Source organism: Cavia porcellus, unplaced genomic scaffold (assembly GCF_034190915.1).
Source record: "Cavia porcellus strain 051 isolate PalLab524CR breed Dunkin Hartley unplaced genomic scaffold, mCavPor4.1 scaffold_9, whole genome shotgun sequence".
Taxonomy (NCBI): domain Eukaryota; kingdom Metazoa; phylum Chordata; class Mammalia; order Rodentia; family Caviidae; genus Cavia; species Cavia porcellus.
Window position 1 is genome coordinate 59,796,363 of NW_026947492.1, and position 14,729 is coordinate 59,811,091.

At 48.1% G+C, this 14,729-nt stretch overlaps 1 protein-coding gene across 1 annotated transcript in view; it reads left to right on the top strand.

Moving 5' to 3' along the window:
• The window catches only part of Map6 (microtubule associated protein 6), a 71,485-nt gene extending 65,799 nt beyond the window's left edge, over nt 1-5,686 (top strand). The window contains exon 4 of the mRNA XM_013145281.3: nt 4,508-5,686. Within this exon, the coding sequence (XP_013000735.2) occupies nt 4,508-5,543 (1,036 nt within the window). The 3' untranslated portion in view covers nt 5,544-5,686. The remainder of the gene's footprint in view (nt 1-4,507) is intronic.
• Nucleotides 5,687-14,729: the final 9,043 nt, after the last annotated feature.

Consider the following 14,729-nt stretch of genomic DNA (forward strand, 5'->3'; position numbering starts at 1 on the left):
CTGTGTTGCCCAGGTCCTGAGCTGAGCTCTGGGCTGCTGGCAACAGAGGGAACCCTGATATGTAGTTGGGATGCCCATGACTGTGGAGCAAGCGATTGGAAAGTGGTGCTGCAAAGAGGTGCAAACAAACTTATCCAGAGGGATTCGTACGTCCTTCTGAGAAGGTGGGGTCCAGGCTGAGGCTTCAAGAACAGGTTCTTCAGTAAGAAAGACCAGGTAGAAGAGGGTGACCCAAGCAGCAGAAAAACACACATACCGATGACATTGGGAGCCATATACAGCAGAAGGGACAAGGCAAGGAGAAGGGACTGCGGGAGGGTTGCTTTCCTCCAGGGCCAGGTGAGGGTCACAGGGAGTAAACCATTGTTGCAGTTGCTATGGTGACATCTGTATGATATACCTGAACACTGTATGAATGCTGTAAATTAAGATTTCATGTCTAATGAGAAGATCCTTAGGTCTTCTGTCATAACAGTCCCTGAGCTTGCTTCACCAGCACACATACTATAATTACAGCCCCTGATGTTGATATCACTGTCCCCATTTTACAGGTGGGGAAATTGAGGACTGTGTTGAGTATTTGCCTAAGACCTCTCAGACCATAAGCTACACAGAAGCCAAAGTAAACCCAGCCAGTCTCTGTCATTTCTCAGAGGTTAGTGGTGTCAAAACTAAAGGCTGGGAAGTAGACGAGGCTGAGTCTTATGCTTTCTTAAGAAGATCTGCTGCTGGCTCAGGTTACCATGTTCAGCTGCACAGGTTGGCCATGCTCAGGGATAGCTGGCCATGGCTGAGAAGAGCTGAATCCAGTCCACTTCTGCTAGCTAAGCCACACACTCAGCACTCACTCTGAGGGGCAGCTTCTCTCACTCAAAGGGGCATTGTGAGTGTGACCCTCAACTCCAGTGAGTCAGGTCTCACTGGAGGCATGGGCACTTTACAGAGGGGGGCACTGGCAGAAAAATGTAGGACAAGAGATGACTGGGCATTGTCAGTAAAGGTTTGTGGTGTGCTTAAGGGAGGTTTTATGCACAGAAAAACCTATTAGATTGAGCATGGGGGCACACACCTATAATCCCAGCACTCAGGAGGCTGAGGCAGGAGGATTGCCTAGTTCAGGGCCAACATAGGCTCTACAGTGAGCTCAAGGTCACCTTGTAGTACAAAATGAGACCTTGCCTCAAAAAAAAGCAACCAAATCAAAAATCTAGTAAAATGTAGTGATCTTTTTAAAGGAGAGTTTTACATCTTAATTCAATGCCTCTAAATCATTTCAATTAAATTATAAACAATTTAAAATCAATTGAGCACAAAAGTATGGTTGCTGTTAGAATATTGTGAAAGTTCCGTGACCATTGTTTTGTGAAATGTGCAACTGTCAAGTATTTTTCAACTTTAAGTTAATTAAAAGTCTAACTTAACAGAGTAATGGCTTGCCTGGAGCTGCCCAAAGAAGCCTGCCAGTCTGTCATTGGCTGGGCCAGAGCAAGACCAGGATCTTTTCCTCCCAGAAGAGCCCTGCCAGGTTGCATTCTCCTGATCTCACGCAGACTCCACGAATGCCAGCCATTTGTAGACTCTCATGCACATTTACTTTCTCTTACAAGCCAGTCGCCTGTGTTTTGGATGACACAAAGAAACAAAAGTCTAATTTTCCTTTGCCCAATATGAAATAAGAATTCTGACAGTTGGGGTGCTTATTCAAAAACCTAGCATTATTTATTTTAAATTGTCCAACAAGGTAACCCATTGCTGGAAAATACTATTCCCCCACCCCCAAATTTTACTTGTGATGAAATATAGAAAAAGAATCTCAGGTTTTCACCATATCTCAAATATCCCAGAAGGGAATTATTTGCTTATTTGTTTATTTAGAAGCAAGGTCTCACTTATGTTGCCCAGACTGGCCTCAAATTTGAGGGCTCAAGTGATCTTTCCACCTCAGCTTCCCAAGCAGCTAGGACACAGGTATGCGTACCATAGCTGGCCAGCTGAAGGATTTCACTGAATCTTTTGATATTCTAATTACATTTACAAACTTCTTTATAAAAAGAGAAAAACACATAAGAAAAAACTAAGTTCTAAATCTAATTTATTCCATTATACATTTTCTGATAGAATCACAGAGCTGATCTGTTATATATGCCAAATGACTTAAATATTACAGATACTTTCAAACTAAATCCAAGAAAATTTCTCCTAAAGTTAGTATCAGAAAGTTTATATTAGTATTAAGTTTATAAGTTTGATTAACATTTCTAATCTCAATTCTTAATTAATTTCAACCTTGATTCTCAATTTCCTATGATTAAAGATGCCTACTAAGGAAAAAAAGTTTACTAACCAAAGCTGCATGATGTTATTAATTCATGCAAATTTTGGTTTAGCTCTGATTGAGAATGTTCATTAAACAGCAGTTTGAAGCCAGGCATGGTGGTGCCTGCCTATAATACCAGTACAAGGGAGGCTGAGGCAGGAGGATAGCTATGAGTTCAAGGACAGACAGCCTTGAACAGCAAGACCCTGTCTCAAAAATAAATAGATAAACAAATAAAAGTTTTGGACATGGTATGAAAGCCATTACTGCAAACATCTAAGGGAATGCAAGGCTGGCCTGGATAATCAATGACCTGCCAAGGGGCAGCTTCCCCAGCCCAATCCTCTGTGATCAGATTCAGCATTGGTCACCTCCTTCTGTCCCCACAATTTCATCAATCCAGCAGGATGGCCTCACCCAGCTCGCCTCACAAGCTGAGAGGAAACATCTCACTGCTTTCCTACATGACTATATTCAACATTCAGTTCATACTGTTTGTCTCCGGCCAGCCAGCACTGACAGAAGACGTTTCAGTGCCCTCTTTGGATTCTGCTTGCTTCTCATGGTCTTGCCTGGGACTGGGCAGACAGGCCATGTCTGCTGCTGAGTGCCCAGGTGGCTCGAGAAGGAGGTACTTCAGATTGGGATGACAAGGTGCTTACAGATAGTCTAAATGTGTCACTTTACTTCTAAGTGAACAGAAAAATAGTTGCAATACTACCTAATCCTATCAGATACTGTGTACCTCTCTTTAATCACCATAAAAGTGTAAGAATAGTAAGAACTACCTCCTATTGAGCTCTGGCTGCGTCCCAGTGGCACAGGGGTGACTGCACAGGCCCCAGCCTCTCGCCCCTGTGAGTTCCCTCACTTTCCACCTCACATGCCTTCTGTGGACCTCAGTTTCTCATCTAACAAATGCAATACGACCCCTCCCGTGTGTCCCAGTGGGGCTGCAGTGGGCCTGAGATGAGCTAGGAAAAGAAGTGAGAGGAAGCAGAACATGCCTAGGTCTGCAAGGGTGGGTGGCCCGGGCTAAGCACTGCCTTTTTTTTTTTTTTTTTTTTTTTTTGTCTTTTTCCTTTTTATCAGTATTGGGGATCGAACTGACGACTGCCTGCTTACAAGGCAGGTGCTTATGCCACTGAGCTAAATCCCCAGCCCCCAGCACTGCCATTTTTAAGCAGCGACTTTGAGTCTAGACTGTGAGGAAGGGGTGTGCACCAACCCAGAGCATGCCACACTGGCTAGGTCTGGGCCTGTGGCAATGTTTGACCCTGGGCATCAGTGTGTGTCACAAGCCCTCCACATGGGGTAGGTAGCAGGTGTGGGGACTCTGGTGAGAGGTTTGGGTTCTCGGCTTCAGGAAAATAAGCCCAGAAGCCGTGAAACATGAGGGAAAAGGTCCCAGGACAGCAGAAGGAACAGAAGTGGGAATGGAGGGAAAGGACTGGAGCCTTGTCACTGCCTGAATGGGAAGTCCCAGCCAGTAGCCTACCCAGGTCGGGACCAGAGGGAGTGGTGTAGGCTTATGTGGACTGCACTATCCGTGGAGAACTTAAAAGCAGGAATAGAACTAGCTAAAAGGTGAACTGGTTTTTGTTATCACCATTCTAAGCATGTTAGTGATACAAAACTTGCAGGGGAGGAGCAAAGAAAGACTTCTACTGTCCCACTGTCCCTTTTCTTAATATGCCATGGAATCCTTGCCCTTCCCAGCAGTCAGGCCTTAGCAGTGGGTCAGGGGTGTGGGGAGGGAAAGGAACCTTGGAAGGCCCTGAAAATAAGGGCATCTTGACCTATGGGGTCATCTTGAATGGGTATTTGGGATGGGCTCCCAAGATGAGCCCAGCAATCCTGGAGGAAGAAGTAGGTACCTGGATGGGGTGTGGGGTGAATGGCTGCTGGACAACTCCGAGTCTAGCTGCAGTACTGCCATCACCACCCTGGGGCTCCCAATGCCACGTGCAGGTTATAATCAATTGGCAAACACATTGAATGACCCTGAGCCTCCCCTTCACCCTACCCCATGCTCTGTACTAACTTGGAAGTCAGATTCTCCTCCTGGCTCTCCAGCAAGAGCTACCCTGCCCAGGCTTCACTAGCCAAGCCTTACGAGGCAATCTGTGCTCTGCCCTATCTCTGGCCTGAATTCTGATCTCACAGTGATGACTTCTTTCTCCTTTGCAGGAGCCCAATCCAACCCACCGAGGATTCCTGTAAGAATAAAGGTCCTGTGGCCACAAAGCCAGACAAGGATAAAGGTCCTGAGGTCTCAGGGCTTCTGAAAAGTCAAAGTCCTGTGGTCCCAGAGGCTCCAAAGGATCAAGGCCCTGTGGTACTGGGACTTCCAAAGGATCAAGGCCCCATGGTCCCAGGGCCTCTGAAGGATCAAGGCCCCCCAAAGGATCAGGGCCCCATGGTCCCAGGGCCTCCAAAGGATCAAAGCCCTGTAGTCCCAGGGCCTCCAAAAGATCAAGGCCCCGTGGCCCCAAGCCCTCCTAAGGATCAAGGCCCTGTGGTCCCAGGGCCTCCAAAGGATCAAGGCCCCGTGGTCCCAGGGCCTCCAAAGGATCAAGGCCCTGTGGTCCCAGGGCCTCCAAAGGATCAAGGCCCCGTGGGCCTGCTACCAGTCAAGGAAAAAGATCACATGGTCCCTGAGACTTTAAAGAATGAAGTGTCTGTGATTTCAGCACCAGCCAAGGACCAAAGTCCCTTGGCCCCAGATCCTCTGAAGAACCAAGATCCTATAGTTCCAACAAGACTTATGGATCAAGGTCCTGTAGTCCCAGCACTTCCAAAGGATCAAGGCCCTGTGGTCCTAACACCTGTCAAGGATCAAGGTTCCATGGTCTCTGCTTCCGACAGAGATCAAAGTCTCCCGGTCTCAGAGCATTGGAAAGATCAAAGTGCCATGGTCACAGCACCTGTGAAGAATCAAGGTCCTGTGATCCCTGAGTCTATAAAGAACCAAGACCCAGCAGTAACCAAGAATCAAGGTCACATGGTCTCTGAGCCTCCAAAGAATCAAGGTCCAATAATCCCGGTGCCTCTGAAGGACCAAGATCCTCTGGTTTCAGCACCAGCAAAAGACCAAGGTCCTGTGATCCCTGAACCTTTGAAGACTCAAGTTTCCAGGGTCCCTAAACTGCCCACTGTCTCACCTCCGCCCCCAGTCATGATCCCAACAGTCCCTCATGGGGAATATATTGAGGGGTCTCCTTGACATGCACCCTATGATATGCCATTGAAGGAGCTGGCAGTGAAAGTACACCCCTCCCAGGGGGAGCGAAGACACATATTTAATCTGCATGAAACACGTGCTGTATAGTCTTGCTGGAGTCTAATAAAACTGGTCCCTCTGGCTCAGCTGTGTCTGTCTCTGGCTCTGTGGGGACAGGGGCACGTGAGTGTATGTGTGAGCAAGCCATGTACATCCACTGCCATGTATACTCAAAAGTGGGCACATCAGGCTCTGCAGTCACCTGCATGGGCCGGAGGAGTCTAAGCAAGGCCCAGCTCCTGTGACTTCTCGGTAGGAGACGGGAGTGGCCAGGTGATGCTAGGACCCATCATGAAAGTGAGCAGGACGAGGCAAAGGCAGAGGCCAGCAAAACCCAGCAAAGGTACCAAGTCCCAGCAGGCTGAGCCCTGCATGAGTCAGAGTTGAGGGCTGCAGACAAAAGGGAGCAGCGACCCAGGCAGCCCAAGGCAGTTCTGAGTGATAATTGTTTGCCAAAGTCTCAGTCTTACTGATCATCCAGACTCAAACTCCTTGAGAAGACTAGGCCTCTGATCATGAGCCTAGGGACATTAACAAAGGCAGAACCTAACACCTGATGATCCTCATGCAATATCCATGATCCAGGGTCCCTATGTATCAGGTACTTCTACAAACCAGCCTTGAGTAGGGCTCCATGGTATGTGCCTATAGTTGTAGCTACATGGGAGTCTGAGGCAGGAGGAGCACTTGAACCCAAGAGTTCAAGGCCAGCTTAGGAAACCCAGTAAGATTCCAGCTCAAGAAAATTCTGTTAATAAAATATGCCTGAATCACCACTCCCATTCATTCACACATGCAACAGACTTTTAATTAGCACCTATTTTGTATCAGAATTGAGGTCATTGTGGTAAAGAATTCCAGTCTTATGATAGTAAAATGTGGTGTGCCACGAAGTCTCAGGATAGTAAAGTCCTGGCTTTGAGAAGTCAGAGAAGTGAAAGCTTCCTAGGAAAGTGGCTTTCATTCTGACAGGGTTTTGGATAGCCCAGGCAGAGGTTAGAAAAAAGCAAATGGGTGTAACTGGAGGGCCAGGGTAAGCCCCACTCTAGAAGTCTTTGAATGGAAATAATCTGGTTTGCACAAGTATTTGACCAGGAGGTATGGTGGGTCTCTGGAGCAAAGAACAGGAACCAATCAGGGGCGATCAGTTTTTTGAACCCCATAAGGGAGTGAATGGGGATCAGTCCAGTGACCTGTGAGCATGGCACTGGCATGCTGAAGGAGGACCACAGCCAGGCCTGGGAGACTGGGGAGCTGCCAGCAGGTTTGAAGTTCAGCCTTGGTCTCGGATCCTCCCAGAATCGCACTGGTATGGGCCTCAAAATCATGTGCTGGCCTCCCTTTTAAAGCCCAGAGCCATCAGGGAGCTGGGAAAAGAGGAAGTGCTACTTATTGTCCCCACCAAACAGCCTACCCCTTTTGAAGGTTACCTGTACCCCCCGACTCAGGCCCCTCCCCATTACCCCCATACAGGAGCCCAGCTCAGTTCTTCCAGGCAGATCATCACAGGAAGTATTGATGTCCAGTTTCCTGGGCAGGCCTGCCCCACCTACCCAGCCCAGTCCAGTCCAGCCTCCTCACCCCATTTCCATAGCACTGGGCTCTCGGTCCCCAGAATCTACCTCTACACACACACACACACACACACACACACACACACACACACGTGCGCATTGTGAGGTCTCTATATGAGCACCCATAGTCAGGGACCTGAAGACAAGAAAAGCCAAGCTGAGACCATGCTGAGAAAGGTGCTATGTGTGGGCATTTCCATTCTTCTCTCAGTTCTTTTAATCCGAACACCGAGGGGCAGATGTGCAGGAGGCCACTCTGTGGACCTCTGAAGAGAGAGCCGGCTGGCAATCAGCTGCCTTGTGGTGTATCCCTGAAGCTCCACGGGGGAAGCTGTGCGTCCTCAGAACAGTGTCAGAATGGAAGGAGGAGTGGCCCAGTTCACAGCTCTGGAGACTGTAACAGACCAGTAAAGAAGCACCCAGAGGAGGGTGAGAAAGGCTGGAGAGAGGAACCAGAGTCCTTGGAGGCTGAGAACAATCCCAGAGGGAGACAGTCACGCACAGGTCAGGCTGGCAGAGCAAGTACAGGGAGCATCGAGGCCAGTGTTAGACCTGGTAGCTTCTATCAGGAGCCTGGCCCCACCCTGTCAATATCCTCATTTGTATACGGGTCTTGACATGAAAAGAGATCCGGAGCTGGAAGACCTCCAGCTTTAGGGGTGCACTGCAAGGCGCAGAGCTCTGAGCTACAGTCTATGTCCCCCATACTTTCCACGTACAGTATCTGGCCCCAGCAAGCCCCTCTTTCCACTGCAGGGAAGGCAGAAGATGGACTGTACTCTCCTGGCCCTTTTCAGGTACAGACTTCACTGATGGTCTGATTCTGCCCTGTCAGTGACTTCTCAGCCCTTGCGAGGCATACACCCTCTCCAGCTCTCCCCTTCCGGGTGTGTGGTGTGACTCTGGGAAGTGAGGCTGTGTGCTGCTGGCTCAGGAGACAGATTCTAATTGTGGAGACCGCAGGGCTGACAGCTGAATCAGGACTCTGGCACTGTCCTGGGGAAGGGTGGAGCCACCTAAAGCAGGCAGGTCCTGGAGCTCCTGCTCACTCCCTGGAGCAGGAGCGAGGCCCAGTGGCTGATCCTGGGGAAGGCAGAGATGCTGTTCTTTTCCTCACACAGCCCCTTTCCTTTACACCTGCTGTGTGCCTGGCACTGCCTTGAACCTGTGATGTACTGGAAGAGCAGGACACAGTGCCTGGAGATAGGGGTAGGGACAGGACCTTGGTCCTATTGGAGGACATCTTGGGATCTGTTACAGAGGAGATCTAGGATTAGAGGAAGGGAATGGGAATACACTGATGTTGACCTCACTCTCAGCAAGAAACCTAGAAATCCTTTGCATACCCACCTCCCACCTCCCATCCAATCCATCACCATGATCTACTCCACTGTTCCTGCTTAAAGAAATGAAAAATCTGCCTGATATTTCTCTACCTCTGTGGCCACCCCCTTTATCACAAACATGGCACAATCTGTTATTGTATATAAGAATCACAGCCTGGAGCTCAGGGTATATGAAATGTCCCCTGTCTTTATTTTGATAAGTCACATTAAGTACAATTGGAGCTCCTTTCCCTTACTGCCAGGGTTAGCAGGAAATCTGGTATCAGTCATGTCCCAGAACTTCATCTTGTCTTTGGGACTCCCACAATTCCAGAAGCTTAGGCTATCCTGAGAAGAGTGACAGAGGTAATCACAATGGTTACCCCCAGCCAAGCCAGGAGGGTCCTGGAAACACCCTTCCTTTATACCAGCTATTATGGTTGATACATTTTGTCAACTTGAGAAGTTTAGAAGTTTAACTAAGAGACTCAGCAGGAAACCAGGATCCTTACTTTGTAAATATTCTCATCCTGTTGAAAGAGGAGGGAACAGAGATTTTGTGAGTGCTACACTCATCCTGGAGGGGGTGCGGTATCCTGTGTACACTATAAGGGAGGATCAGAGGCTTGTTTCTCCCTTTTGCTCTGGCTGCTGCCTTGCAGTGTTGCCCCGATGCCATGCCACCCTGCCGTGGAGTCAGCTGATTATGGACTGAAACCTCCACAAACTGTGACCTAAATAATCCTTTCCTTTCTTCATTTTGGATGTTGGTTGTTTTGTCCCAGCAATGAGAGAAAAGTAACCAAGACACTAGCCTTGGCCAGGGAGCTCCTAGAGCTTCCAGGTTTTCCCAGGCAGTCCTGTAGCCAGCCACATCCAGACCCACACACCCCTCAGAGGCCCTGCAACCCTGCCATCTGTATATCCCTCAATTACCTCAGCCAGGCCACTGCTCCCCCAAAGCACCTACTTTTCAATCCCCTCTACATCACAGGCCAACCAGTTTAACAGCCTCCATGGCTTGGTGCTGATTCTCTATGGACCAGGACTGCACTATTTTACATTCCCACCAGCAGTGTGTGATTGTTCTGTTTTCTCCACATTCTCACCAATACTTGTTATTGTCTGTCTTTTTCAGGAATCCCTTTTGTTTTATACATACTGAGGATTACACCAAGGGCCTCACATATGTTAGATGAGCATTCTACCACTAAGCTTTTTATCCCCAGACCTTTTTATTTTATGAGACAGTATTTCATTAAATTGCCTGGGCTGTCCTCAAACTTGGGATCCTCTTAGGCCTCAGTCTCCCAAGTACTGGGATTATAGGTGTGTACCACCACATCCAGTTTAAAATAAGATTTTTTTCTTTTAAATGTTCACTGAACTAACAATAATGTCCACTAATGATCCAGCAATTCCCATTGCCTTCAGAGTGGAGCACACAGAGCCAACTGCAGGGGACAGAGGATAAATAAGGAGAGATACCAACTGTGCTCTCAGACCTGATGTATGATTCACTGATGTTTCACACCCAGGCATACCTGAGAAAATAACTTGTAATAGGCATCAATAACTTTCAAAGCCCTTGGTGTCTCCCACACAGAAACTCTTTCTAGCTAGGCCCAGCACTGAGCCAAGAGCTCTTCCTTGAAAGGGGGACGACTGCTTACCTAAAAGCACTATACTTTGCTCCTAAGCCCTACATAGCCCCTGGTGATTCTTTTATTGGGATTTCTGTGGATTCAAACATTGCCTCCGTTGGCTACAGATTCTTAGGTTATATCTGGGTCTCATGAGTCATCAGGGTTGTGTGACAGAGCTCCTTGGCCTTCCGCCTGGACCATCTGGAAGCCTTCACTTGCTCAGAGGCCACTCAAAGCTGCCAGTCAGTAATTACTCAGTAAAAGGATCAGAGCAGCACACCAACATGTGATACATGCTGTCCAAAATACACAAAAGCCCAAAGCTTGTGCTTTTTTCTTATGACCAGGTAGAGGCAAAAAGCACAGCCAGCCAGGATCTCCCATGGGATGATTCAGATCACAAAACACATGAGACTCCCTGTGAGTAGCTGGTTCTCAGGGTTTATTTCCCATCCTCAAATACATTTGTTTCTTCAATGCATATAAGGAACTTCCTACTTTCTCAGCCCTCAGACCATGATGGAATCAATGCACTGGACAACCATATTGTCCTGTGTTATATAGAGCAAGAAAAATCCCCTTAGACTAAACTGTAGCAGAAAACTATAAAGACAAGATGAATAAGGTGCAGTGCTATCTCCACCAAGAGGAACAAAACTGAATGTGGGGTCCTCTACAGAGGAGGGAAGGGGAAAACTGTCATATAGCTTCATACCCAGTAAGAAAAAAAAATGTGGATTTGCTTCTATAAAAGACCACTCCTAAAATACCACCTGTGACTAAATTCACCATCTGAGGGAGCTAATGAGAATTCTCTAAGAACTCAAACAGAGGCATTGAATGAGATGTGACAAATACCCAAATCCTTCAAGTTTTTGAGGATGGTACAAATCTCTGTGATTCCCCAAGGCAGAACATTTCTTTATTATTCTGGTAAGAAGAGGAAGACCCAGGATGTTCCACTTGGTCCTTTCAACTGTAATAACCCTTATTCCACAGGACTCGGGGCTGATATGCAAATTGTGCCTGTAAATTCCAATTTTACACTCTGTAACTAAGAAAAAAATTGCACATGAGGGTTACACTAGGCTCACCTGGGCTTGGGTCAGACCTCCAATCATCACCGGACTGCCTGAGCCTCTACACAACGACATTCTGGAGGTTGGGAATTATCATGAGACAAATTCAGCCTGCACTTACCCTGAAGGATCTAGGTATTGTCCTCTCGCAGAGTGCAGTTGTCTGGAAAGTGGCCCAGGATTCTTGTGGAAGGCAAAAGGAAGAATACAGTGTGCATCTGGGGGTCACTGGGGAGCCCTTTCAGAAGAGTGTTGATCACTCTTTCATCCTAAGTATTCAAGGTGAGCGGCTGAGATTGCTCAGAGTAACTCAAGTCAGGGTTCCACTTGCCAGACCTGAAGGGTGTTTGCTGTTTTCTTACTTCTGTTTTTGAGATTAAGGGGAACATTAGAAGCCTTCCCACCTGTTAGGTCCCACAGATATGTTTACTAAAGGCTAGTAGGTCAAATGGCCACTTCCCTGTTTGGTCTTTTCTAAAGATTCTGTCTTTGTTACTTTTCTCATCGCTGAGACAAAATACCCAACATCCACAAGCTAAAGGAGGAAAGGTTTACTTCAGTTCACAGTATGTAGGGGCTTCAGTTCATAGTCAGCTGGCTCCAAAAGCAGCATGGCAGAGGGGCATCACAGAGGACAGTCTGTAGCATGGCAGGCAGGGAGAAGCACAAGCAGGACCAGCATGGTATAAGCCCATTGATTGCTGCCATCTGTACCCAGGGTGAGGCTTCCATTATCCACACCCGCAACTGTACCAACCCATTTAGTTACCACATACAAGAGTATGTGGTCTCAGTACACAGCCTGGATCCAGCCATCTCTAAAAAGCCCCACCTATGAGCAAATGAGACTTTGGGGGGACATGTAGAGAACAGCTGTAAGACATTTAGAGGACAGACCATGTAGATTAACACTTAAGGTCTGAAATTCTGCATAGTCAGATGCTGCTGCTCTGAGATCTCATCATTTCCATCATAACCATGGAGCCCATTTCCACGACAACATCTTTCCCCCTGTATCACTGGCCTGTGGAGAACAAGTACCCAATACGTTTCAAAGGTGCTCCCTCACTGATGCATTGTCGATGTCCGCTCCCGGCCGGCAGGAAGGACACACGACAAAGTCTGGTAGTGGACAACCTTTTCTTTTTATTTTCCTTCTCCGTACAGCCTGCCCTGGGTTCTCCCAGCTGAAGCCTCCTCTGGTCCGCTCCCCGCGGCTCCTTTTGTGCTTTAGTCTGCCCCAAAGCCTCTACCGGTCCGCTCTCCGCGGCTCCTTTTGGGCTTTTACTTCTGGGCTTCTACCTGGCTTCTTCTTCCGCCCAGGGGTGGCACCGGTATATATACGGGTACAGTGTCCAATCATGTTAAAGTAAGCAAGGCAAGCTGATTGGCTAACATCATCAGTGCCAGGCAGACTATATTGTTGAGCGGGTTGCTTACGCGGTAAGCAGGAAACTAACGTGCTCGATGGGAGGGGTAATCTACCTCAGGCTTTGCTCTTTCCTACAGGCCTCACGTCCGCCAAGTGAGGCGACCTATCACAGACGCGGCTCCCAACATCTCCCCCTATTTTATTTTTTATGAATGTGCGCATCGTAGCCCTTCCTGGACTGGGTGCAGAGGCTTATGCCCTATGTGTAGGTCCACCGTAGGTCCTTGGCTTAGACCCTGGTTGGCCATGCCATGGTCTGCCAAGGCCCTGAGGCCCTCGTCCTTTTTCTAGGGCCAGGCACAAACTGGACGGAACCTGGATGCACACAAGCTTGCACTCATTTCCTCTCCGTAAAGAAATCCCCTCGGAGAGAAATTTAGACCTGGGCAGCATCTAACAGTCCAGCGGCTTACGTGCAGGATGGGGTAGGGCCTGGCTTTGGTCGAGTCGTGCTGGGGAGGCACGCTCTTACCCGTCATTGACTCACCTACCCTGCTGTGTATTGTCACCTTATGGAGGAGAATGAGGGATGCCCGCCATATCTAGACTCGGTCGTGGGCCAATTGAGCAAGCCATGCATATGCCTGAGGATCTTCTTGTCCATTTCGGGCTACCGCTATTTCTATTCATCTTATTGGTTGGTCTGTGATGGATCTCCAGTAGGGCAGGTCTGATCTTCAGTCGAGGGCTTTGTTGCCCGTGTCAGTCTCTCCGGTATCCACAGTGGTTCTCGTCCCGGTTCCTGTGGGAAAACACAAACCGCGCCTCGGTTCCAGCTGACCACTGGATCCGGGCCCATCCATTGTCCTGTCAGGACATCTTTCCACTTCACCCACCCTTTATGGTTGGGGGAAGGGTTGCAGTGCTCCACAGCTGGGGAGCGATTATCATTATTTAAATTTAAAAAATTGTGTGTGAATAGTGCCATGGATAATCGTGCCTTTGGGGCCAGGCCTTGGCCTACTCCCCCTTTTTGTTTTTGTAAAATTTCTTTGAGGCTTCTATGAGCCCTCTCAATGATTCCTTGACCTTGGGGATTGTATGGGATACCATGTTTTAATTGAACCTCCATCATTTTGCAGAACTCATTGAAGGCTTTGCCTATATAGGCTGGTCCATTATCAGTTTTTAATATTTTTGGTTTGCCCCATGCGGCCCAAGCCGCCAGGCAATGATTGATCACATTAGACACTTTTTCACCTGTTTCTGCTGTTGCGAATATGACGTGAGAACAGGTGTCTGTGGAAACATGAACATATTTAAGAGTCCCAAACTCCTGTATATGTGTGATGTCCATCTGCCAAACATCACCAGGGATCAAACCTCGAGGGTTTACTCCCATCGGTATGGCAGGTTTGTATGTGGCACAGGAGTCACATAGTCGCACGATATCTCGTGCATCTGCTCTGGAAACATGGAAATGGTTTGCTAGTGTCCTGGCATTAACATGAAATTTATCATGGAAGGCACGGGCTCGCTCGATTGGTGTTAGTAAGGTAAAAATCCATAACGGGCGAGTGGCAGTGTCAGCAGCCGCATTCCCCTGTGCCATAGGCCCTGGCAGGGATGTATGTGCTCTTATGTGGGTGGTGAAGACCTTATAGTGTCTGTTCTGAAGCAATGTCTGGATAGACAGGAACAGTCCAGCCACTGTGGAAGTGGATCTAATTAAACTGGCAGTCTCAAGCACTTGCATAGCATTGACCACATACCTAGAATCGGAGACAATGTTAATGGCTTCTGAGAACCGTTCAAGAATCATTTTAACGATCTGCAGTTCTACCACCTGAGGCTGATCTGGTTTAAATTGTATGGTAACCGGGGGCTTGCCTAGGATCACATAGGCGCCTATCCCCGTCTTGGAGCCATCTGTGTATATTGTAGTTGCTAGGACTAATGGCTCAGAGGCAGTAACCTTTGGAAAAATTATAGGGTGCTGAGTGACAAATGACAAGATAGGGTCTTTAGGGTATTGATTGTTTATATCCCCATGGAAAACACATCTCAGAATGGCCCAGGTATCTATGCAGGCAGCCAGGGTCTTGATCTGGCTGGCGGTATAGGGTACTCGGA